The following is a 25620-nucleotide window of genomic DNA, read 5'->3' as shown; positions in this document are numbered from 1 at the left end:
AGACACCACACTGAGCAATTCCAAGCCCATCGTGAGGGCCGGTGAGCAAGATTTCAGGACCTGACCCAGAGCCCCAGGCTGGGTGGGGGGAGCCCCGCCTGGGGGAGCACATGGTGGGATTCGCGTGTTGCCCAAGCAGAGATGAAGCAGCAGGATTCAGAGAAGCCTGAGCCCCAGGGCTCCAGGGGTGGAGTGGATGTGGTGGGGGTGAGCTGGGCTGTTTGCCAGCCACCCCAGCTGGCTCCGTGTACACTCCTCCAGGCCCAGGAAGCCCCTTGGAGGGAGGGTCCCAGCCCAGGTGGGGGCTTCCCCTGAGCCGAGCTGGGACAGGCAGGATCACGGGAGTCAGATCCAACTCATCGTCCTGACCTGGCCCAAATCCTCTTCACCATGAAGTCTCCTGATGATGGGTGTTCGTGGGGACCCCACCCTTCTCCATGCCTGGCCCCCTTTTCTCAGCTTGCTGGTGCCTCTCAGGCAGCGCAGCTCAGGAGATGAGCAGTGAGCACCTGAGAGCCCCGTTTCCATGTGCATGTGGACCTCCGCCTGCATGGGGGCACCTGAGGTCAGGGCCTGCATCTCCTCCATAGTCACAGCCCTGTGGCCTTTGCTGTGGGCCAAGGTGGCGGCTGGATCAACGTGGACTGGTGGTATGCGCCCCAAGCCCCCCCCGCCCCCCGCCACAGGCTGCTTTGGCTCCAGCGGTGGAAAGTGGGGTTCCTTCTGCCAAGCCATGGACCCTGCCTCTCCTCACTTTTCTCCCTCATCTTCCGGAATGTCAGTTGCAGAGGATCAGCTCCAGTATCCAGCCTTCAAGTGCAAAGGGCCCTCTCTATCGACGAGCATTCCAACAGTCTTTTGGCAGACAGACAGACAGACATCACAGAGGTACACACAAGGAATTCCAAAGGAATCTTCTGCACATCTCCAAATTCTACTCACTGTCCAAGGCTCGGTCACACATCCTGCTCACGCCAGCCCACTCTCAGCAGACCCATCCCTCAGCCTGTGGATTTGGTCACCTCTGGATGGTTCTCTGGAGTGGCAGCCATGAGTCTGGTGTCTTCAGGTGCACTTAAGCTCATGGGAAGCAGGATGTCCTTCACTTCCCTCTATCTGCTCGCTTGCCAGCCCAGGGCTGCACACCCCGCAGGTGCTGGGCACTTAGAGATTGGTCAGTGATAAACGTCAGAGGCATGATTCCCTGTATCCTGAGATCACTGGGCTTATGCACAGTGAGCACACAGGTGGGGTGGGTGCTGGGGATGCAGATCTATCACACGACATGGATGCTGAGGCCCCAGGACAAAGTGCTTCTTGTGCATGATCACATTTGACTCCACAGCCTGGCGCGGCATTTTACAGGTGAGGATACCAGGCAGCTGGACACCTCGCTTCTGACCTGTCCCCATGCATCATGGTTTGAAATATGCCTGAGGCCTCAAAGTCGATGAGGAGCACACCCAGGGTGTGCACACACATCTCGCATACACACATCTCATGGGATCTTTCCCCAGTCGGGTCTCCAGATAAGACCTTAGTCATATGATACCTTGCTTGTAGATTTGTTAGAAACCCTGATGTGAGGACCAGACAGCTATGTCCAGGTTCCTGACCCACAGAAATGTCAGACGATGCCTGTGTTTTATTTTCAGCTACGTTTGGGGGTAATTTGTTACGTGGCAATAAACGATACAAATGCTGAAAGTGGTGTCCCTAGCCCGTCTCCCACAATTAGAGTCTTTTAGATCATCCTAACCACTGAGGTTTCTAGTTTTAAAATGAATTTGAGAAAGTCCCAAGTGAAGCAAAATTCTTGCACCATCAAACACGTCAGCTCCCAACAGAGGCCTGGGAATTGGACTTCTCCCAAATCTACGTGATCTCCACTTGTCAATTTGGAAAAATAAAAAAAGAAAGCAGGATGTTTTGTGCATGTAGCTTTTGTTGATGTCTTGACTCCTGGGGGATTACTGGAAAGTGATTATTTTCCTGGCTGAGGCACAAGCTGAGTCCTGCCTTCCCTTCTCCCTGGACCACTTCTCAGAGGAAATCCAGGCAGATGTGCACCACTTCCACATGGGCATGCCTCCCTCCTGCATCCTCCCCAGGCGCTGGGGTAGGCCTTGCACCCTGAGTCCTGACACATCATCATCAGGCTCTGTTTCCCCTTGTTCTGTGTTTCCAGGTTACTGTGTTTTCAAGTCAGTATGTCTACACTGTATCCATCTGAGGTCCTTGTCACCCCTCTTTTGGGTACCAGTGCCTGGCACAGAGCAGGCACTCAATAAAGTGGCACTGAATGAACGAATGAATGTCTGGTAGCAGAACTTTTGGGGGTGGGAGGGGTAGGTCAGGGCAAGGAAGGCAGGTGGGGAGCTCGCTTTCTGCAGGAGTCCTTCCCCGAGGGAAAGCACCGAGAGCTGGGGCTGCCCCTCCTCCCTCCCTCCTTTCCTCTAAGAAGATGAAGGGTACCCTAGGCGGGGCGTGCAGAGCCGGATCTCCCAGACTCGGCCACTGATCAGCAGCCAGCCTATCCAGGACCCAGAAGTCAGTAGGATCCCAGCCCTCCTAGGCCCCAGCCAGGCAGGTTGGCTGAGACAGACAGATATCTCCACACCCATCTACCATCCAAACGGAGGCGCTGCTCGAGGCAGGCTCAGCTCTTGGACGCCAAGAGCCTTAGCAGATACGAAAGGACTTGTGCCCCAAGATCTGGAGCCCAGGAGCCCCAGCTCTGCAGCAGCAGGAGCCTCTTAGCAAAGCCCCCGCCCCCATGCCAAGTGGGTGTGTGCACACTTTCCTCCCTCCCTCCCTCCATCCCTTCCTGCCGCTCCAAGGGCACCCTAGGACACGGGGCAGCAGTGCTAAGATAAGGGGCACGGAGGACATCTTTCCCAACATGGGAAGCTTGGATTAACGCCAGCTCCAAACGGTGAACAATGGCCTGTTTTCTCCTTTGTGGGGACAGGTGTTTCCCCTCATCCAGCAAGAACCAAGGCAGCCGTGTGGGAATGCTAAAAACCCATGGCCAGCCGTTACCTAGCTCCTGCGGGGGTTCTAGGCACAATCTCTCCAGGGCGCCTGAGACAGATGCCGTGAGCTGCAGACACTCAGCTGCTCTGCAGCCAAGACCCGGGCTGGCACCCTAATTTCCACAGATCTCACCTCTCCCAAGACGGGGAGCAAAGTCCCGGTGTGAGGTCTCCATTCACTTCTCCAGAAGACCCAGCCCAGGTGTGGGTGGCTGCAGGGGCTTGATGAGCTCTTGTGGACCAGTCGCTGGGGTGTGATGGATGGTGCAGGGGCGGGGGGTGGGCCCTGAGGCTGGGAGAGCGGTACCCAAGTGAGTCTAGCTTCACTGCTCCCATCCCCGGGGATGCAGAGGTGGGATTGCTCGCTGGTTTCTAGGCTCCAGCCATACCAGCACCTGAAGGCTCTCCTCCTCTGGCCCAGCCTACAGGCAGGTGCTTTCATCTGCAAAGTCTCCAGAATGAGGAAGGAGGTGCAGAGAAATGGGGGCTCTGCAGGGCCTTGCCCCAGATGCGTCTCACTCAGGACACTACAATCTTAATCGCTAAACCTCCTCCCCCACCTCTCCGAGGCTCCGCCTGCTCACCTTTGAGCACCTGCCTCCAGTGAGAGGAGGCCATCCCTGGTCTTCCCAGGCTCTGTCACCCAGCCCCGCGGGGCACCTGTGGGCCAGTGCAACCCCTGGAGGCCTGCGGGCCATTCTAAGTCTCGGTCATGGACTCCTCAGGCCAGGCTGGCGGCTCTCCCTGCAGGACACCTCTCAACCAGGTCATCAGCTTCCGGCCCGTTGGATTTCATTGGGCTCCAAGGACCGGCGCCCAGGCCCATAGCTCCTACACCCCCCGCCTGCCCCGCTCCGTCTTGACGTCGGTGCAGCAGCTTCCGACCTGTCCGGCTCTGATGGGCGTGCCACACTGTTTCCTGAGTCGCTTATTAGGCGCCACTGCAATCCAGGCCGAGGTTTCAAACAACAAGTGTGTTGCTCAGACCTGTGATGAACGAGCTTTCATTGGCGTTGGTCCCACAGAGTGTTTCTCTATTTCATCTTTAACCGTTTATGCTGAGAAACGGTTGCCTCTTCCAGCCCTGAAAACCCTCCAATCCGCGGACTCTGTTTCCTTTCTTGCCAAGTGCAGTCGAGAGCGAGTGGCCTGCATCACCGTCCTGGTTCCGACCTCTTCCCAGGTCACGCGCCACTGCTCGTGCTCGGCCTGTGAGCTCGCCCAGGTAGCGAAGAGCGATCTGACCACACGTTCTGCCCCTGGAGACAGGGAGCCTTCCATCTTCTGACAATAGTTCCCACCTCCACTGTCTGGCAGGGGGACCTGCCAACTCGCATTGGTGTTGTAAAAGCAATTGCCCACTTCTGGTTTCACTTTCCCGTCTGCTCTGCTTTGTCCAGGCCGGTGGATCTCAAACCCGAGCAAACCCTAGAATCACCTGCGGGCCTTGTCAAAACACAGATGACGGGGCCTCCCCCAGCGTGTCTGAGTCAGCAGGTCTGCCGCAGGGTCCAGGAATATGTATTCCTAACAAGGGGCGGATGCTCGTGCTGATGGTCCGTGGACCACACTCTGAGAGCCACTGGGTCTAGGTTTTGCTGCAGTAACAACAATCCCTGACATCTGTATTGGCTGAAAGCAACATGTCTCTCGCTCATGCTGTAAAGCTCACGGAGGGTTGGCCAGGGACTCCCTCCGGGAACTCACTCACTGGGGACGCAGCCACTCTGGGAACGTGGCTGGTGACACGCAAGAGGGAACCAGTATGTCAGACTGGAAGAGCCACGTGCTACTTCTGCTCAGGGTCATTGGCCAGGACGAGCCAGGGGGCCGGGTACTACCGTCCCGCTCTGTAGCTGGACAGCAGAGGGGGAGCCTGGGGACTTGCCACCTCCGCAGGGCGAGAGTGAGGCCCGCACACTGTCAAGGTCGGGATGCCCCAGGACTGTGGAAACTCCCCCAGGAAGCCTGGAGGGCTGGTGCCTGACCACAACCCAAGGGCACCCCAAGGCACAGTTCTGTCTCCGGACGCCCACTGCCACTTCCTCCGAGGAAGAGCTCCCTTGACGCATGGCTTGGGAAGTGGCTTCCTTCCACTTTCTGTGACCTTGGCCAGGATTTTGAGAGTTTCTCCTGTCCTGAGACTGGGGTCACACACTGGTTTAATGCAGGGGAAGGCCCTGGTCACACTTAAGAAGACAGCCGATCACATCTGTTTACGGTGGAAACATTAATCTTGATTTATTGAAAAACGATTACAATTATTCCTCTGTTACACAGGTTTAAAATATTTTAAAACACCCTTTCCTGGGCATTACACTTAAAACGTATGAACACGTCTACTGGATTTTTAGGAAATGTACAATGTGTCACTCAACATTCTAGTTTTAAAGGGCCTAATGTCCTAGAATCTTTACCGTAGGTTTTCTTTGAACCGTTTTCTTTTTCTTTTCGCCAACATGTGTCCAATTACGTAGATGAGGGGGAAAAAATAAAATTACGCCAAAAGAATTTCTGCAAATATAAGAAGTAATTTTATTGCAATATACCATAGCTAAGTGGTCTGGGGAAAACGGGACACATTTTGACTTCAGTACAAATTACAACAGCTTTGAAGGGTCCAATGGAGGAAAAGATCGACAGAATAAACGGAGAACTCGGGCAGGATGAGAAATCAAAATGGAATCACATGACCTAGACAAAACCCACAGGGCGCCCTACGGCAACGCTCCGATATGGCTTTTCTTTTGATGAGATGAAGGAAAGGGTCGCTGGCAGATGCTGGCATCCTGGGTTCGGAAGAATCTCGAAGCCAGGCTTTTCTTTGGCAAGAGTAAGACTCAATTTCCAGGGGATTCAGGAAATCCTCGTGGGTGGTGTGCTGTGACTCTTGGGTTGCTCCGCAGTGGTTTCCTAAGCTGGAACCACGGTCCAGTGAGGCGGGGTGGGCGGAGAACAGCACCGGAGCCGGGACCTGTCACAGCTCCCCCCGAGGAGGCTGCACAGGGCCCTGGGGCCTGTCTTGCTTCTCCCATTGTGGAAGGAAAGGGCATTGCACAAGGGCAGCTTTTCACAGTAAAGGGATCGCCTTTCCTTGCTGGCCCTGCCAGTCCTCACCCTCGCTCAGGGAGGAGGACCAGGAGCAGATGGAACCTGGCCGGTCCCAAGCACCCGCGCGGCTGAGACCCGCACCCAGCACATTTGCAGATGGAAATCCAAATCACTTTCATGGGGAAAAGGCACCGCGGGCAACCCCGGAGGGACTCACAGAGTTCACTGCACATTTGTCTGTCTGCTGGGGCTGCAACAAAGGCAGCCCAGCTGAGGGGCCACATGCTGCTTCACTTCAGTTCTTGCAACAAACGCAGAAATTAGCACCACAAACATTCGGCAACAGAGCGCAGTCTGCCATCGTCACACCGTGGACCATGCAGAAAGCGACCATGTGGTGTGCGTGTGTGTGTGTGTGTGTGTGTGTGTGTGTGTGTGTGTGTGTGTTTTCAGATCACAGATGCACAGGCTAAGATTGGTACCCGGCCTGGGGCGGCTTCACTGCTGTCTGGGAGGAGAACGGGGCCATGGCAGGGAAGGTGACCCGCATTTACCTTAATGTCCTTGGCAAAAACCCAGATGGTGGAGGCAATAGCCAGGATGGAGAAAGATGGGAGAACGAGGCACGGCAGCTACCCCCAGTGTCACCTTCAAGGAGATCTTAACAGATAGCACCACGAAAGAGAAATGTAAAAATAAGCACCAATTTTCATTTAATTATCATCTACAGAAAATGTGGTTTCCCTGCCCTGGACATCCTCCCATCAGGCTCTGTAGGAAGAAACATGGAAAAAGGAAGCAATTAAAATTAATTTAAGCCTGCGTTTTCATCTAAGCGCATGTGGAGAAGGCAAAGCATAAAATCCTTGTTTCTTCTTCTCCCTGTTAAAAAATAAAACCCAGAGCTAATCAAAGACTTGTCTGAAAGGGGCACTGGCACCTGCTTTTTAAATGGTGGGGTGAATTCTTGCTGCCCTTGGCAAACTTCTAATTTCTCACACGTCCTTGAGCAGGCAGGGGTGTGGACTGCATCCCACAATGGACACCCCACCTGTTTTTTCAATTCTCCCAATGGGACCGAAGCGGGGTTTACAGGCATGATTGAAAGTGAGGGACACTGAACATTTATGACAATACAATACAAATATTTACTTAAAACTCACAAAAACAAAAGCACCTTTAATCCATCGGAAAGGCACATGCAGGATGACATTTGGCCTGTGAATGGATCTTGTTAAAAACAGAGGCTCTGGAGGGTGAGGTGACCTTTACAAGGCTTACCTCGGAACAATTTTTGAAGGTCAGGGGAAGTACACATCTTCAAGTTGAATGTTTTCCAAAAAAACCCAAAAAACAAAACATGATCTCCAAATACTGCAGCCACACCCGGGCCCCTGTGGACTCTCCGTGCACGAGATCCACGGGCTCGGGGGCAAGACGCGTGGGCCCCGTTCCCTTCCCTGGGGAGCGTGGTGTAGACGGAACGGAGCTGGAGGCAGCGGGCGGCTGCGGGGCATCTAGGTCATGTGATTCGTCTCCGGGGCGGGGACTCGGCTCTTTCCCTTTGCTCTCTCTGGGTGTGGAGTGGGCCCGGCGTGGTGGGGAGGGACGAGGGGCCTTCACCGTCCAGGACACCCACGGGCGGTGCGCTGAGGTCACGAGGTTGCTCTTGGGGCCAGGCTCGCGGCTCCTAGCCCAGGAAGCAAGCCGGCCCCACTTCAAATCCGAATTTCTGTGACGCTTCACCAAAGTCGTTGAACATGATGTCCACAATGGGCACTTGCTCCACCTTGGGGGTGTCGATTTCCAGAACGGTCTTCTGATACCCTTTCTTTGTCTGGGGGAGGGAAGAGAGGGGGATGCGGGTCAGCGGGGGCTCCGAGATGAACCAGCCATCCACGCCCGCCACGGCTCTGAAAACCCACCCACAGCAGGACGAGCCGTGGGGAGCAGGCAGCGCACCCCAAGACGTCCGCCTCACCCCACCCCCGTCCGCGAGGGGCACGGGAGCGCGCCTAAGGAGGCTGTGCAAGGGTCCGCAGCCCATTTGGACCCATGTCCCTTCCCCGCCAGGTGGCACATCCACACCAGGGACTCCTTGTTCGAAGATGAAGAAGTCTGAGAATTCCAAGACAGCGACAGCTGATCGCAGGCCCTCCCTGGGGCCATCAGCAGGCTGGGTCATGCTCGGAAGTGACAGGGATCTGCACTCACAAGTTCGAGGAGAGGGAACCTTACCCGTCATCAGAGGAGTACTGGGTAAACCGAGGTATGGAGGGGCAGGGCGAGCTTGGGGAAAGAGCACCTGCTGGGATGAGTCAGGCCCTCCCTTGCTCCGACCACCTGTTCCATCCCCATGAGCATCTGAGTTCACGCTCAGCACCGCCCTGGGGGACGTGAGCCCCACGGTTCCGATTTGGAGACTGAGCCCCAGGAAAGGGACAGAACTGCTCCGGGAGTGGTGTCGCCCTCTCCCGCCAGCCACACCTCCCAGAATACAGGGGGTGAGGTGCAGGTCCACCCCGGTCAGACAGCACCTACACCCAACCCTGAGCACCAGGACACTTGTCAGGGATGCACGGGCCCCGTCCCCCGTCAACTCCCCCAAGACGAGGGTCCCGGATCCTCATAGACACGGTCTGCCCACCTGTCTGGGACCAGCAGCCTTCTCCACCTCGCACTGGACCAGGCACATCCTCAGCTGGATCTGCCCCGGGAGGCCCTCCCTCCCGTCTGATCCCCAGCGAGGCAGGTCCAGCTGAGGGAGAAGGCAGTGCCTCCCGGGGCCTCGTTCCCCTCCCGTGGGACGGCATGGGTCTGTCCCTCTGGGGGAGGCCGTGACCATCACCTGGGTGACCACATAAAGCCCCCGGAGCCCTGCATGACCCTGGAGAGGCGCTCAGTAAGTCCAGCTGCTAGGAGGTGGCCTTCACTCTCCGGGTGGCAGCTTCCGCGACGGCCCCAGCCCCCATATACCCCACAGATCCCCCCCCGGGGGAGCCCACTCGGAGAGGAACGGCCCCTCACGAGGGCACCTTCATGTCACAGCAGCCCAGCAACCGCACGGCACCATTAGGGACAGACTGCGTGTGACCCCCAGATCCAGGTGGGGAAGCCTCAGCTTGGTGTGACCGAGTTGGGAGGCGGAGCCATTGGGAGCCAATTGGGTCACAGCGGAGTCTCATGAATGGGATTCGCGCCCCTTTAAGAAACAGCCGGGAAGCCAGCTCTGAACCCCACGTGAGGACACGTCGAGAAGGCGGCTGTCTGTAACCCGCGGGAGGGCCCGCACCAGAGCCCTTCAGCTGGCGCCCAGCTCAGACGTGCAGCCTCCAGGACCGTGAGAAACAACTGCCTGTTCTTGGTAAGTCCCTGGTCTGCACTGATTTGTGACGGCAGCTCAAGCAGACGGGGGGAGATGCTGGGCCACAGCCATCCAGCTAGGCTGCCCCCAGGGTCCCGGCCCTCGGAAACTGAGTCAAATGACAAATATTTGTTGCTTTAGGTGCTAACTTTGGGAGGTAATTTGTTACAAGCCACGGATAACTAACATGCTCTCTGCGGCTCATTTTTCTCAACTGGAGCTCCACGGAGGTGGAGACGATGGAAGGAAGCCTCACGGGGGCAGGGCTCCTGGCCAGGCCTCCACGCAGGCACCGAGCCTGGGAGAGACCTGCTCTGTGAGTTTCTAGACGTCGCCTCCTGAAGAGTCTCGCTGACCACGTGAACTTGTCCTCCCCACAGCCCTGCCTTAACGAGGGCACTCACTCCTACCCGCAGCAGGCCAGGCTGGAAATACTTTAAAGCCAGGACTCGCACGTAGGAGCCAATGTGTGTCCGCTCGGGAGCTCGTTAGCACTGCCGGCTCTGGCCCATCCCAGAGACGGGATTCAGGAGGCCTAGGGCGGATGCAGCGTCTGCGTGGTTTAGACGCATCTCGGGCAATTCTGACACACGTGGGTCACGGCCATCCCCTGAGCGACACTGTCTGAAGGACCTGCTCCTGCGGCCAGGAGCTCAAGGGCACAGATGCTACGAGCTTCCAACACAGGGGCCGCGGCCCGGCCTGGGGGAGCACGGCCAACTGAGCTGCCAGGGAAGGGGCTAAGGACCACTGCGGCCTTGTAGCTGCTGGGAAGCACTGAGTGGGCAGCAGGGCTGGACACAGGGTCCCCAGAGAGGATGCCCACCCATGCCCCTTCATGATGGAGCCCTGGGAGGAAGCTGAGCCCTCGCCCTCCCTCGGCCAGTCCAGCGAGGAGGGGCCAGAGTCCACCCTGCCTGCCCCAGCCCTATCCCCTCACCGGTCCGACCACCACCCAGCAGGGACTCAAGTGAGACGTCTGGCCTGGCCTCCCCTGGGTCTCTGCTGTCATGGGGAGCTGTGTGGCTTCGGCCACAGGCGGCCTGAGCCTCGCACGCCAGTGAGCTGGGCAGCCCAGCCTTCTCCTTCCCCACAGGGAGTGGGGCAAACAGGCCTTGGCAGGGCCAGCGCCCGTCTCTCCCACCCACGAGGGACGGCGGCGCGTGCTCAGCTGGCAGGGTGATTTCTCCCGGATTGATGGGGCCCCAGCGCTCCGATGATCAGAGCGCTTAGAGGGGGCATCTGTAAGCTGTAAGCCGCCGTGTGCACACCGCTCCATCACCCCGTTATCCCTGAGGCATAAATAACCATTATGGGCTGGCAATGGCCCCCGGGGGTGCGCAGAGCTGCACAAACAAGGGGATTTATGTGGCGTGGCTCCTTGGGCCTCCTGCCCGGTGATCTGTGCTTCTCCACAGGGCCGGCCCTGCTCAGTGGCCCACCCATCAGGCTACAGAGCCGCACCGCGCCAGCGTCCGAATCCCAGTGTCTTTGGCCCTTATTATTATTTTTTTAATAGAGTTATCTTATTTATTTTTGGCTGCATTGGGTCTTTGTTGCTACGCGCGGGCTTTCTCTAGTTGCAGTGAGCAGGGTCTACTCTTCGTTGCGGTGCGCGGGCTTCTCATTGCGGTGGCTTCTCTTGTTGCGGAGCACGGGCTCTAGGAGCGCGGGCTTCAGTAGTTGTGGCACGCAGGCTCAGTCGTTGTGGCTTGCGGCTCTAGAGCGTAGGCTCAGTAGTTGTGGCACACGGGCTTAGTTGCTCCGCGGCACGTGGGATCTTCCTGGACCAGGGCTCGAACCTGGGTCCCCTGCATTGGCAGGCGGATTCTTAACCACTGCACCACCAGGGAAGCCCTGGCCCTTATCACCATGTGAATCAAGCAGCCCCCGCCACCCCGCCGCCCCGGGGGAGGCAGCTAGCACGCACTCCTTCAGGCCTCCTGCAGGATTACCTGGGAGGGGTGTGACTTTTCAAACTGTGGCTGAACTTCTCGTGGACAGTGGAGTTGGGTGGGGTGAGCAGAGCGCTGACCGTTCCAGGCCGTTCTTCAGAAGCACCCCTATGCCCAACCCTCCCCCGAATCCCCTCCCCTGCCTGAAGGAACATGGGCCCACGTTCTCCATCGTCAGAATTATTCTGTTTAGAGCCATGATCTCTCCACCTCCTCGAAGGTAGCATCTTTTCCAGAAGTAAAAACGTCAAGCGCCAAATCCAGATATTCCCATGCTGCTAAGTCTTGCCTCTGCATTGGCGACGCCCAGAGGACCACTGCAGAGCTCAGAAATGACTGCCAGGATTCCTGGCGTCGGGGCAGAAATTTGGATCTGTGTTGCTGATTTTCTCAAGGAGAAGCTCACGGTCGGGATGTCCCATGGATCTCAGCTTCGGAGCTCCTGGGCAGCAGGGTTGGCTTCTTTGGGTGGAGGCGAAGGAGCCCGGTCCTTCCAGCCTTCTGAGCGATCCCCAAATCTTTGACTGTCCTTCCTGTAGGATGGCCATTTTGTTCCCCGGGGCGCCTGTGGCAATGTCTGGAGGAACTTCTGGTTGTCACAACTGTGTGGGTAGAGGATGTGGCTGGTCATGTCCAGGACTTCTGCTCAACATCCTACAATGCACAGGACCCTTCTACTCCCCTGCCACACCCACACACAACAAAGAATCATCCGACCCCAAAGGCTGAGAAACTCTGGTCTGGAACCAGGTTTTCTCTGCATGCCTTAGGGAGCAGAACAGGAATGACAGGTGGAAATAATGGGCAAGCGGGTTCCAGCTCATTTCTCAGAAGAGCTTTTCCTAACACTGAGACTTCAGAACCGTGGCCTGGGCTGACTCAGGAGGTAGTGAGCTCCCTGTTGATGGAGGCATTCAAGGTGCAGCTATGCCAGGAAGGGACTGCGGTGGGAAGAATGCTGGAGTGGGAATTAGGAGACTCAGCTCTGCCATACCCTGAGGGTCTTGGCAGGTCACTCACAAAATAAAGCGAAGACCCTGATCAGCGGTTCTCAGCCAGGAGTGGGCAGTGTTCCTCGTGCCTTGGGTACATGGATGCCGGTGATGTCCTGAAAGGCCCAAGCAATGGGCAGCTGCCCCAGATGCTGACAGCACACCCACGTCATCAGGAGACGTTGGGCCAGAGGGAGAGGACTTTGGATTGTAGGATGAAGGAAGGTCCGAGCTTGTCCTGTACCGGGAGCCTGCAGAGCCGGGAGGTCAGGTTCTGAGTTAGACAGCAGCACTGGAAACTTCTGGGCAGGGAGCTTCGAGAGGGAGAGGCACGGGGGCACTTGAATCTTCCCAGGAAGCTCTCAAGAGTGCAGGAGCCTTCTGAGATGCATTAGGGGGCCAGGAGCATCTGCCTTTTCACCCCAGTCGGTTCTTCACAAGATACATTTTCCCAGCATCCCTTCCAGGGAATGAATGGTCTCTCTTCCAGAAAACCAGTCTGCACCCTTTACCAGATGACACGTACGGGGTCACCCAGAGTGTTTCCCTTTCTGCCGTGGAAGCTGAGGAGCCCCAAGCCCGTCCCAGGCTCTGCCTCTGCTCTACGAGAGCCCCTGTTTCTCCTCACATCTCCACCTTGACTGTCTTTTTTTTTTTTTAAAGGGATTTTTAAAAAATTAATTCATTTATTTATTTTTAGCTGTGTTGGGTCTTCGTTTCTGTGCGAGGGCTTTCTCTAGTTGTGGCAAGTGGGGACCACTCTTCATCGCGGTGCACAGGCCTCTCACTGTCGCGGCCTCTCTTGTTGCGGAGCACAGGCGCCAGACGCGCAGGCTCAGCAGTTGTGGCTCACGGGCCCAGCTGCTCCACGGCATGTGGGATCTTCCCAGACCAGGGCTCAAACCCGTGTCCCCTGCATTGGCAGGCAGATTCTCAACCACTGCGCCACCAGGGAAGCCCCACCTTGACTGTCTTGTGCTCGTGAGCCCGTGTTGCCTGAAACAATCACAGGAACAGGGCTTCTTCTGGGGCTCGTGGCAGCTGAGCACGGCTCTGGGCTTTTTAGGCACGCTCCCCCTGGAACAGCCCTGTGACGTGGTGCTATTACCTCCGCTTGTAGAAGACAGACACGAGGGATGATTTTACTTGGTGCCGCACGACCTTCTGGGAGCAGTTTGGGGTTTGCGTCAGGAACGTGAACAAATGCTGGATGGCTGAGGCTTCCGGATGCTTCTGGATCCCTTTCCACAGGGAGCTGCATCCCTATCTGACCTTAAATAGGGACGAGTTCTGCACATTCCATGGGCAGGTCTGAAGGACTGACCCTCATCAGTCCCAGGGGCCAGGGCAGCATGGAGGGGAGGCCCAGCATTCCGAGGAGGCCGCCCTTCCGGGCACCCTGGCCCCATGCCTGCCCTACACTCACCTCTAGCCCCAAGGAATCCCTTGGGGGTTATAACTAGATCCTTTTGTAGGGAGAAGGACTGGAGCTTCCCACAGCTGAAGGGTCCGTCCCAGTCCAAGCGGGGCAGCCGGGGAGGAGGCAAGACGTGAACTTGGGTCCACCTGAGTCCTTCTCTCAGCGGCTACTAGCGACCCAGTGGGTCAGCCAGCACTGCCCTCCCGCTTTCCTGCCTGGCTGAGCCTGCCTTGCAGGACCATCCAGACACTCTGGCTTGGCCAAGTAGCCAGACCACCTCAGCAGGCCTTAGGGAGAACCCTCAGATCCCACACACGCCCCCAAAGCACAGGACAGGAATGCACAGCAGGGAAGATGGATGCACAGGCAGGAGCACCGTCTGCTCACAAGCACGCAGAGACAGCTCAGTGCCCGGTACACCTGCCCCTGGCTGGGGACACCTGTGACCAGCTCTGATACATGTCCTGGCCACTCTATATAACAAGGGTGTTGGAGCCAAGTGGCGAAACCTTCTGGAACCAGGAAGAACCAGAAGGGACTGCAGATGGTTCACTCAATGTGGAAATCCATGGGAAGGGCCCTGACCGGAACTGGGGCCTGGGAATTAGGGAAGAGCTTTCCCGACCTCAAGACCAGAGGCACAGTGCCTTCCAGAGGAGGGTGTCCACAGGCGCAGGCACCGCGAAACTGGCCCTGGACACTAAGTGGGGTGGACCCCCCATTAGCCCTGTCCCCAAGGGAGCCAGGCTGGGTGGGGGCCTCGGGCAGGGTCTCTGGGGAGCAGGTGGTGAGAGGCCGGGGGTCTGATGTCAGATGTGACACTAAGACCCGCAGAGGCGGTGCTTCCTGCTGACACCCCCATCTCCAGTCCTGGAAAGGCCACAGGAGGGACACGTCTGAGGGTTTCACCAGGACTGGGCCCTGTGCATGGCCCAGGACAGGAGGACGCAGCTCAGACCCGGGCTGCCCAGGGCAGATGCAGCCCCGGGAGGCACAGTCGAGGGGCTGACCCTGGCAAGCACAGGGGCCGGGGGCCAAAGAGTGAAGCAACCCCAGGCCTGACTGGCTTCTCGGGCCTGAGCAGAACGTCCTTCCCAGAGGGCGGCACAGGGTCCAGGGAGGTGACCCAGCAAGGGCTGGGGGTGTCACAAGGGTTGACACTGTCACCGCCCTCTGAGTCTGCAGGACACCTCCCAGCACGGCCACACTCCCAGGAGCAAACTCAGACTCAGCTCCGGCCATTCCCCAAAAAGTGGAGGCGTCTCAACTTCCGAATCGGACCAAGAACGCTCCATGTCACGCCAGGCACGGGATCAGGGACCCCGGTCGGCCTTTGCCATCAGATCTCAGCGTGGCCTTCCCGACCCCAGCTCCGTGGGAAGGTCCCCACTGCTGGCCTGGGGATTCCACGTCCACCAGCCACGGTCAGCGGCACTGTATCTGGGCCCTCGCTGCACCCAGGGCCCAGCACACGGTAGGTGCCCGAGAAGTTCGTGGTGACCGAATGAACTGCATGAGGCACCAACAGACACCGTCCCCCATCCCCACTCCCAGGCAGGGCAGTGGGCGACACTCACAGCACAGCCGTCCACCAGGGCGTGAATGTAGGGGCTGTTATCGTAGGACATCTCCTCGTCGTTGGAGCCCAGGAAGCGCATGGCCTTGTCGTAGCTGCCCGTGGCGGCGTCCTGCCAGGCGACCGACTGGTAGCAGTTATAGGTGATGTTTTGGTGGGCGGAGGCGCTGAGCAGCCGCAGGAAGGTCATCTGGACCACGCCCACGGGGTTGCCCTCAGTGTCCACGTAGGAGAGCTGCAGGGGGACAAGAAGGGGCGCTCAGCAGGGAGGGGACACACGGCTGCGCAAAGCCCCTCGTCCACACGGCCGGGGCTTCCAGAGCTTCAGCCACTCGCTGTCTCCTCTGGACCGTGGGCCACGCCAAGAGCCCCATCTGGAAACCTGCTGCACGCCCAGGCCCCGGGCCCCAGGCCAGCATGCACTGGGCTCTCTGGGGGGTTCCCTGGAACACTGTGAACCACGCCTCATTCCTTTCAGGGACCTAGATAACCCACCCACTCCACTTTACCTGGTTGGTCCCTACTCAGCCTCCAGGGTTCAACTCATGTGCCTCTGCCTCCAGGAAGCCTGCCGGGGTTAGGTGCCCTCGCCCACCTTGGCCTGGCTCAGTGTCCATCTTTCCTACTGGCTGTGAGGCCCTCCACACGAGCACTGGACTCCTGTGTCAGAGGCACCTGGGGCCTGGTCTGCAGCCCTCCCTGGACCGTGAGTACCCTGAGGGCATGGGCTTGGCATGTACATCCCTGTCACTGTGCCCCAATGCCGGAGAAAAGAAGGTGCTCATTAGATCATGCTAATACATGAAAACCACTGGCTGATCTCTGTGACGTGCAAGGACCTGGCTGGGGCCATGAGAATTGGAGACAGAAAGGGCAGGTGGCTTTGGGGAGGAAGGGGCCTGAGGCATGGGGTCTTGGCCAGCAGACAGGAAGGCCGGCCTGTGAGAGGGTCACAGGACATGTGGCCAAGAGCCAGAAGCCTGGAGGGACCAGGCACCATCATGGAGGCACGGGGGAGAGGCCATTCTTGCCCCGTCCCGGGCATGGAATCCAGCAGAAAGCAGAGTGGGCCGTGCTGTGGCCTGGGGTGGTCAGCCCACACTGAGCGGGCAGTCCAGGGCTCTCTGGTGGCAGGAGCCTTGCTGAAAGCCCCGCTCTCTGCCAGCAAACCCAGGGCAGCACCCTGGAGAGAGCATTGGTTCTCAAGTGGCTTCTCAGCGTCACAGGTTGAATGCACGCTGGGCTGAGAGCTCAGCCGGGCGCGGGCCAGTGCCAGGCGTCCCGAGAGACAGATCAGTTTCTGCGTCTTCTAAACTGCAGCTTTTTGAGCTGCTGGACACAGCAGGGGCGGGGACAGTCCTTAGCCCCCGGGACGAGGCGGGTCTCTGCTCTCCCTGAAGGCCCTCAGCGTGAGAGGCCAGGCTCTCCTCACACACCCAGCAGAGCAGGCTTGGCCCATCACGTCTCCCCGTCAGACGATGCACAGACGGACGTCAGGATCTGAGACCCGCGTTTCCCCTCCCAGCACACGGCCACTACCCCGCCACTCTGTCTCGGACCCTAGCCCCCAGCCTACCCTCAACGAGCCGTCCTGAACACACGAGGGAGAATTTAAGCTGATGTTGTGCACGTATGTATAGAGACATCTATACAGTTAGAGCCGAAGGCAGTGAGCCAGGCCTGGGATCCTGCCCTTCCCGGTGGAGCGGGGGGAGCGCAGAGCTGCTGGTCAGCTCCCCACACAGCCACCAGACACCGACTTCCAGCCGGACCTTGAGGAGAGAGAGTGGATACCAACCGCAGTCGGGGCCGTCGGGTGCTCCTCCTGGACGCAAGGCGACTGACTGGAGGAAGGACGCATGCAGAGAGAGAGGTGGGCAGTGCTGGACGCAGAAGGACCTGAAGCCCCCAGTGCCGGGCAGGCGGAGGAGGACCAGGCACGGCCAAGCCCCGCCACGAGGCCCCACCCTCCTGGGGGGAAGCAGCTCTGCAGTATCACCTTCACGTGGGATGCCCAGGGCAGCCAGCCCAGAAAAGCACCTCTTTCTTCAGGGAGGGACCTGTATTTACGCCCTGTCCACTCTGATGGTCACAGGCTGCTAGAAATGATGCAGCAGGAAACCGCCAAAGACGAGCTGATGTTTCCCCTAGACTGACCCTTCACCTCCATCCTTGGTCAACTGTCTGGGAAACAGGACCCAAGCAGCGGGCAGGCTCTGGGCTGGCGGCTGAAAGTGGGTATTCTCTACCCGCTTCCACAGAGCAAGGGGGTGGGTGTGCGGGGCCCTGTCTGGAGAAGGCCACCAGCACGGCTGCAGAAAGGACCACGGCCCCGGCTCCTCCTGACTCCTGCGCCCCCCGACCCTCTATCCACCCGGCTCAAGGGCCCCGGGCACTGCCTCCCCGAGTGGGCGTCCACTTCAGGTCCTTCTGCCTGCAGTGGCTCCTTCCCAAGGACAGCACCGAGGAGGTGAAGGAGAGGAGAAACAGCAGGAGAAAAAGGGGGCAAGGGTGCCGGAGGTCCCCACACAAAGACGAGAGGAAGTCCCCAGACGTGGCAAGGTGAGCACAAACCTCCAGTGTCTGGAAAGAGCCGCAGTGACTGGGAATCAAGGACACGGGCCGTGAGATATTAACTGAGCACAGAGCACCTCCGGGCCTAGGAACGGGGGGTCCCCAAGTGCAGCGGGCAGAGGCCGCTGGAAGGCCCTACTCTGAGTCCTGGGGGAACGTGGCCCTGGGACCCCCCGGGGAGCCAACTGAGGGCAGGGAGTTGGGCCCGAAGTCGTGGACCCGAGACCTGGCTTCTGAGTGGGAAGGACGTCCTTCAGGGATGGCCCAGGTGGGACACGCGCCGAAGGGTGGACGCAGGAAGCAAAGGGGGCTCTCGGGGACCGGCAACGCGGCCACGTCTGGAACCTAGTCCTTGAACTTGCCGGGAAGGGAGCACAGAACTCTTGCACTTGATTCCGGAAACGGGCCCAAATCAAACTCCTGAGATGTTTGGGGAAAACACCCTGCTGCGTGGAAGCAGTCGCTGGCCCCACATGACCGGGTCCCAATGGCCTCGGCCTCTATGCCGGCTAGAAAAGCATCACATCCAGATCTTTAGAGGGATGCCAGTTGCCTTTCACCTCCGGGATGGCCTATGTAAGACCGGCTCCCCAGAAGTTAACACAGGGGCCAGCATGGTCGTGTGCGATGCAGCAGAGAAGCCCAGGGTCCCATGGGCAACCGGAATGGCCCCTCGGCCCCCAGCCACAGCAGGGGCAGGGCACGAGGAGGACGGATCCGGGAAAGAACTGGATGGTTTAATGGTCCAGGACCCACTTCATCCAAGCTGCCTGCTACGACTTAGCAAAATAAACCCTCCACTCCTGGTGTCTCTGGTCTCAATTCCTGGCGGCACCCAGCTGGGGCTCTGAATGCCAGCTTCGGGTCCTCCACCTGAAGAGACAACCATCCAGCTGCCTCCGGCTAAAGTGAAGCCTCGTCAGGGTGGCAGGAGGGGCTGGCCTGAGTCTGGCGGTCCCGGCCGTGGAGCAGTTTGGCCAAAGGGCAGGAGCAGGTGCGGCGCTGGGGGCGATTAGTCCCATGCAGAGCCGAGCCAGGCCGTGCCGCAAGCAGGCAGCCCCGCGGCCACTTACCAGGGACCCGCGCTTGTACTGACTGTACCAGGTGGAGGGCTGCTCTTTGGGCCAGCGGGCCATTTTACTCTGCAAGATACGAAACGGGTGGGTTTAACCGACACTGCACACACGTCGGAGGCCGTCTTACCAGTTTGCCACGCTTGAATTCACTGAACCAGGAACCCGGGTTTTCTTTGGGCCAAGAAGTGATTCTGGCCTAAACATCGAGGCGGGAGGTGGGGAGGGAGAGAAACAGAGAGAACGACAGTGTTACTTCCGCCTTCACGAGAAATGCTCCCACGTCCTGCAAACACGCCTTCTCCCCGCCCAAGCGGGCCTGCGTCCTGCCCTCATGGAGATGCGAGACAGACGGCCTCCTGCGAGAAGATCCCTTAGGTGCACCTAACTAACTCCCCCAGAGCTGGGCGCTCACTCCAGGACGGACCCATGACCGCAACTGGGATGGGGGAGCCCTGGTGCTTTCCAGGCGCGAACACCTGCTTCACGTGCAGGGTCAGAAGCGTCTGCATCGGATCAGTTCTGTGTATCCAGCACCTAGGATAGAGCCTGGCACTTGGTGACTGCAGAAAAATGCTCGTGGAGTGAATTAATGAAGGGGTGAACGGGCGATTCTCACTCATCTCGCCCAGATGACGACAGTAATGATAATAAGACCATTTACTACTGATAGGCTGAGAGCAGACAGGTGGGCATTCTCTGATTCGAGCCCCTGATCTGGGGGCGTGGCTCCATCTCCAAGGCCTCTACCTGCGGACGGAGTGGGCAGGAGACCCTACCGAGGTCCAGCTGGGTGTGAGGTATGCGTGTGTGTTTCTGCATAGGGTGTGTGTGTATGTGGTGTGTGTGAGTGTGGTGTACAATGGTGTGTGTGTAGTGTGCGTGCTGAGCGTGTGGTGGGGCTTTCTCTTTGGGGAGAGTGCCCACAGGTCCAGCCTGTTCCCAGCCGTCCCTCCGGTGCTCCGCCTGGGCGCCAGGTCCCGTTCCCCATCCCCTGGCGTCTCCTCTGAGCTGGCCTCGTGCAGGGGAGCCTGAGAAGCGGCCCCACTGGAGGAGGAGCAAGTCCAGCCTGCCCCCCGCCCCTCGGGACTCTCCCCTCTGGTTCCAAACCTGCCGCTGTCAGCGCTGGGCTCGAAAAGCACGAAGACCGCCTCCTCCCAGAGCAGGACCAGAGGCGTGGGCAGGTGGGCGCCTCGCCCAGACTTCTGCCCTCCATCCCCATCCCTTCCGCCACCAAGGGGGCCCTGCAACCCGGGAGACTGGGCAGAATGCCTCAACCCGCCCGAGGCTCCAGCCCGTGGGGCCCTGGCGGTCAGCACAGGTGCAGAGGAAAGGCAAGGAGCAGCGGGGGTCACTCGGCGCCCCAAGCCCACCGTCCGCCTGGCTCCACCACCAGCGAGGGCTCCTGGGGGCCGTCCTACTGGTCCTCCAGCAGCGAGGCCGTTTGCAGAGGACAGACAGCAACGAAAGGATGCGAGGCAGCATTTTCCCACTGGAATTTCCTCCTGGGCCTCTGCCAGATGCAAGGGTCCTGAGGTTTGAATTTCCTTGTGAACCACAGGGGTCTTGTTGCCAGGGGCGTGGTTTCCCAGGGATTTAAAATCCCAGGTAGGGAGAGCGTGAACATGAAACAGGGGTCCCCAAGGCATCCACGACAGTGCAGTGCCCCTGTTCCTGCCGGCCCACAGGAGTGCCGGAGCTCCCCTCGGGGACAGTGAAATTTAGGGAGAGGGCACCTCTCCCTCCAGAGGAAATGGCTCTGGGCGCTGAGGCAGCTGGGAAGCTGAGGACCACAGGTTGCCCGACTCCTGCTGTGCCCAACCCTGAACCTGCAAGGTACCAGGGCTGCGGCTCCAGGAACCCACTGCCCTCGGTGTGCGGCACGGGATGGGGAGCCGTCGGGGCGGGACATTACGGAGGGGGGTCTGTCCAGGCAGATGCAAAGGGCACTGCGGCCAAAGTCTCCACCATCTGCCCAGGTAGAGACCTCACCCCCCTTCCTCACCTGTCCTGGGCCACAGTGGGCCTGGCCTCCAACGCGTGCTTGACAGAAAGCAGCACACACCTGCCACACACGCCTGTCCCTGCACGCCACCCGCATGCCATCCACATGCCATCCACGTGCTATTCACACGCCACCCACACGCCATCCACGTGCCATTCACATGCCACCCACACGCCACCCGCATGCCACCCACACGCCACCCGCACGCCATCCACCCGCCACCCGCACGCCATCCACACGCCACCCACACGCCATCCACACGCCACCCACGTGCCATCCACGTGCCATCCACACGCCACCCGCATGCCAACCACACACCACCCGCAAGCCACCCACACGCCATCCGCATGCCACCCGCATGCCACCCACACGCCATCCACCAGCCACCCACACACTACTGCACACCACCTGCACACCCATCCACACACACTGGTTCACACCCTTCCGCACACACAGAGACCCCACCCCAGAGGCGAGGACGCTGAAAGACCACAGAGGTGACTCAGATCGACACCCCATAAAATCTCCATGGATCAGAACCTCGCTAAACAGACTGTAAAGGAATGCATGGCACTCAGGAGTGACTACCCAGGAAGCTGACACTAAGAATTTCAGCAAACACCAGCTTCTAAAAGACATATTTGGGTCACTTTCACTCCCCAAATCCTTCCATGGATTTCAGGTTGCTCTGAGGTCAGAACTGTAGGGTCATTTTAGGAAGGATGTGACCAACCAGTGGTGGAAATCCCAGCCCCGGGTGGGGGGGTAGGGGGAAGATAGCCACGCGCCAACCACCCCTTCCACTTCCACAAATGAGGCTGCACTAAGCCCGCCCCATTGCTAGAAATTTCTTCCTAAGGCAAATTCAAGGCTACTTCTGGGGGAAAAGCCTTGATTTTAGATCTGGCCAGTTTCTGGTTTTCATCCTTAAAGCTGCATGCATGTGAACTATCTGGAGCCCTGGCCCGGCCCCAGCAGGAGAGGAGGCGATGGAGGCAGGTACTCACCCCCTCGGACTTCTTGTCGGGGAAGACGCACGTCGACCCCCCGGCTGTGAAGTTGCAGTAGACTTTGAAGGAGTCTCTGGAGCAGCCTTGGTTCGGATCCACCCAGTATTCACCTGGATCGCAGGGTTAGGGTTGGGGTTAGGGAGGGAGGCGGGTCGTGAGAGCTGCTCCTTGGACGGTTCCAGAAGCAGCTGCCACATCTCAGTCCAGCAGTGACAGGGCACAGCCCAGGCACGTGCCGCAGCACAGCCCTTTCTGGGCTTTGCCCAATGGCATCCTGCTGCTCCTGCGGGGCCCACGGAGCGACAGGGACAGCCTCATCATCAAGAGCACAGCTGGAGCGTGAGGCCCCCGGGGTCCAAGCTCTGGGGACCCGGGAGGGTGGCTCTGCCTGCTGGCGGGTGGATGGGAACCCAGAGGTGCTCCGGGAAAACTCCTAGAAGTTCGCGTTCTTAGGATCAGAGTCAACTGGAACCACAGGCACCCCTTAGATCTTGCAGAAGAGTTCATCCTTCCCAGAGCAAGCCACTGTGATCTTATTTTCTAGTAGGTAGGTAGTGCTTGGTTATTAATGGTGAGAATGGGACTGATTTGCATTTTTATCATATTCTGGAGTCTAAATAGTGCTTCCCCAAGTACAACATCCAATACCAGCATGAGGACTCTTATTACCACTGACAGCAGCTGCGGCCAACATCACGTCAGGCCCAAAGCATTTCATACGTTGTATACACGTCCTCTGATAGGTATGTGTTTTAATTCCCATTTTATAGATGGGGATCATGGGACCCCGGGTAGAGCAGGTTACCTGCCAGACAGTGGCTAAGATTAGACCAGACCCCGGCTCTGTGTGACCTCACAGCCTTGACCTCTTGCCCCGGCCTCCCAGGACGGCTTCCCCTCCTACTATGATGCCTCATCAGGTGACAAGAGGGAGATGCCCCTGCATCCCCACTGCACGGACGGGGACCTGAGGCCGAGCGAGGTGCGTGCCCGCCCAGGCCTGGGTCCCTCCCGCCACACCGGCTGCTCAGCCCCGACCCCTCTGTCGGTCCCCGGGCCCACGGTTGCCCTACCGTCGGGGAAGTCAGGGTGGCAGAGCTGAAGGTCTTTGCAGGTGCGCGCGGGGTTCTGCTGCGTGCCCAGGGGCCGCTTCATCTGCTCGATCTCCAGCTTCAGGGAGTTGAGGGAGCCGAAGATCTCCTCCATGCCGTCCGCGTAGTCCATGTACTGCTCGCCCTCCCCGTCGTCCATCAGCTGGCTGGCGTCGATGTTCCGCCGCGTCCTGGATGCCTGGATCGGCAGGGGCTGGATGACCTCGCCTGGGGGGCCCTGGGTGTGGAAGAGGGACAGTGATGGGTGGGAGAGGACGAGGCGGCCCCCGGGTGGCGGCAGGGCCGGGACCACCAGGGCTGCACCTGCAGGGTCCTGGGCCGCAGACACCGGCCCCTCTTAGTAGTACAGTCTTCTTCCCTTTTCTCTGTCTCTGGAACATTCCACACCCATCCCTCGGGGCCTCGTCTAGGGCTGCCTGCTCCTGCCACACACACACATGCGTGCACACGTGTGCACACAGAGGCACCTGGGCACACACGCGCACGCACACACACACACACAAACCCTCCCCCTTCCTCTCTCCTCAACCAGACCTCCGAGGCGGAGGCGCCCTGGGCTGACCTGTGTCCCAGGGAAGCGGACAGGCCCCGCTCCGCCACACACGTTTCGTTAACGCTTTGGGACTAAACCACACAAACAGATGCTTCCACGATTCCCTCGGTGTCAGGAGAACCCCCACCTGGCTCCCAAGCCCTCAAGGGCTACTCACCGGCAGACCAGGGGGTCCTGGCTGGCCTGCTTCACCCTTCGGGCCAGTTGGACCCTGGGGAAAACAAAAAGAGAACCAACCTTGGTCACTGAGGCCTGATGTGACTTGAGTCCACCTTGAGGTCTAGAATGATCCCCGGAAACAGGTGGAGAAGGTGGAGGGACAAACCTAACACGCTGGGGCCCCTTCCCAGTCCCAGATGTGACAACTGGACACCCCAAGGAGGGGACTTAGGGGGACAGAGCCCTTTCTGCAAGGCAGGGAGCCTCGGCCTGAGATGGCTCAGGGTAGAGGTGAGCTCAGGGCAGCCCAGCCACAGAGGAGGGGTGTGAACGACCGGCCCCACGAGTCAAGGGGGAAGGGGGACCCCAGGGTGGTTCTCATCCAAGGGGATGCACATCCCTCCCCCGGGTGGCACGGGCCGGTCAGGGGCAACACCACTTACTGAGGATCCCTTAGCACCTTTTGGACCAGGAGGGCCCTGCGGAGAGAGGGGCAGAGCGTCAGCTGGTGGGCGGTCCCTTCCCCTCCCGGCACCAGCCTGCTCTTCACGCCCTCCTTGCGCCCGTGTCCCCCCTCCAAGAGTCTACACTTGTACTTGCTTGACAGGGGAGGTGGGCAGGGGCAGGCGCTCACCCACACAGAGGCCAGGAGGGTCCCGAGTGCCCCGGGTCAGCCTCCCACCCGTCCCAGCAGGGAAATCACAGCTCAGGCAGCCAGAGTCAGACGTGACAAGTGTGTGCTGGCCTCAGAGGCCCTGACACAGAGCCGCTCCAGCCCTCGCAGCAGCCCACAGCAGGGGCCAGCATTGGACCAGCCGGGGCCACCTTGGGCCACGTGCACCCGGGCCCAGGTGGGGCTTGGAGGCTGACTGGTTTCAGGCGAGAAAAGACTCAAGGCCGGAGGATGTCTTTGCAGTCCTGGGTCTCCCAGCTGCCTTGTCGGGGGGCCCAGGCTGGTGACTAGAAGACGGGACCCCAACTCCTCACGTCCGGGCCAGGCTGGCCCTGCTCATACTGACGGGGAGGGTGGGGGGCCAGCCACCGTCTTCGCCGCCCCCAAAGTGCCTACCGTGGACTGTCCACACGCCCTACAATGCCTGGAGACAGAGGCTCCCCCCTTCTCCTCCCCAGCCTGAAACCAGAGCCCAGTGACCCCACTACCTTGTTTCCACTGCTCGGGACGCGGATGTGAATTAATGAGCAGATCAACCTGTGGTGCGGGGCACCAGGTCCATCTCGGCTGTGGCCCAACCCCAGGGGGTCCCATGGCTTCCCTGTAACTCTGAGGCCCATCCCCCCACTCTCCCAGGACAACCCAGGGAGCCGCGCGCCCCTCCCAGATACGCACCGGCAAGCCAGGGGGGCCCGGGGGGCCAATCGGGCCCGAAGGACCAGTGATACCCTGAAAGGAGCAGAAACGCGGTCATCAGTGCTTGGATCAGGAGGCAGCTTGTCCTGCACCCACGCCCCTCGGTTCTCGTTGGCCTCTTCCCCCAACACGGGCCGGCCACGTGCGAGGGGAGCCCTCGCTCCCTGCTGGGCCCGGCGGGGGGCCTGAACACCTGCTGTGAGGCTGAGCACCCCGGCGCTGCCCCCCGCAGGGCCGCGGGGAGGTGGCCGAGTGTGAACGCTTCCTTCTAATGTTCTAATGTGAACCGTCCCTGCCTGGTCCCCTCTGGCTGCTTTCGGCTCCCAAAGCAGGGGCCCCGGGGCAGGGGGCGGCAAGTGTCCCGGGGTCCTG

At 59.4% G+C, this 25620-nt stretch overlaps 1 protein-coding gene across 6 annotated transcripts in view; it reads right to left on the bottom strand.

Annotated features, from left to right (window-relative positions):
• Positions 1-5546: 5546 nt before the first annotated feature.
• COL5A1 (collagen type V alpha 1 chain) overlaps positions 5547-25620 on the bottom strand; it is a 162338-nt gene continuing 142264 nt past the window's right edge. For 4 of the 6 annotated variants that reach the window (XM_082624010.1, XM_082624009.1, XM_082624007.1 and 1 more), the window contains 8 exons: positions 25228-25281; positions 24323-24358; positions 23878-23931; positions 23129-23384; positions 22053-22165; positions 19171-19239; positions 15395-15628; positions 5547-7923 (listed from right to left, as the gene is read on the bottom strand). In XM_082624010.1, the coding sequence (XP_082480136.1) occupies positions 7777-7923; positions 15395-15628; positions 19171-19239; positions 22053-22165; positions 23129-23384; positions 23878-23931; positions 24323-24358; positions 25228-25281 (963 nt within the window). In that variant the 3' untranslated portion in view covers positions 5547-7776. Of the gene's footprint in view, positions 7924-15394; positions 15629-17019; positions 17238-19040; positions 19110-19170; positions 19240-22052; positions 22166-23128; positions 23385-23877; positions 23932-24322; positions 24359-25227; positions 25282-25620 lie in introns of those variants that run through there. The other 2 variants (XM_082624008.1, XM_082624012.1) reach the window with 2 other exon arrangements.

This window comes from Mesoplodon mirus, assembly GCF_964341445.2.
Source record: "Mesoplodon mirus genome assembly, chromosome: 1".
Taxonomy (NCBI): domain Eukaryota; kingdom Metazoa; phylum Chordata; class Mammalia; order Artiodactyla; family Ziphiidae; genus Mesoplodon; species Mesoplodon mirus.
The sequence above is the reverse complement of the archived record's forward strand: the minus strand, read 5'-3'. Positions and strand labels throughout refer to the sequence as shown.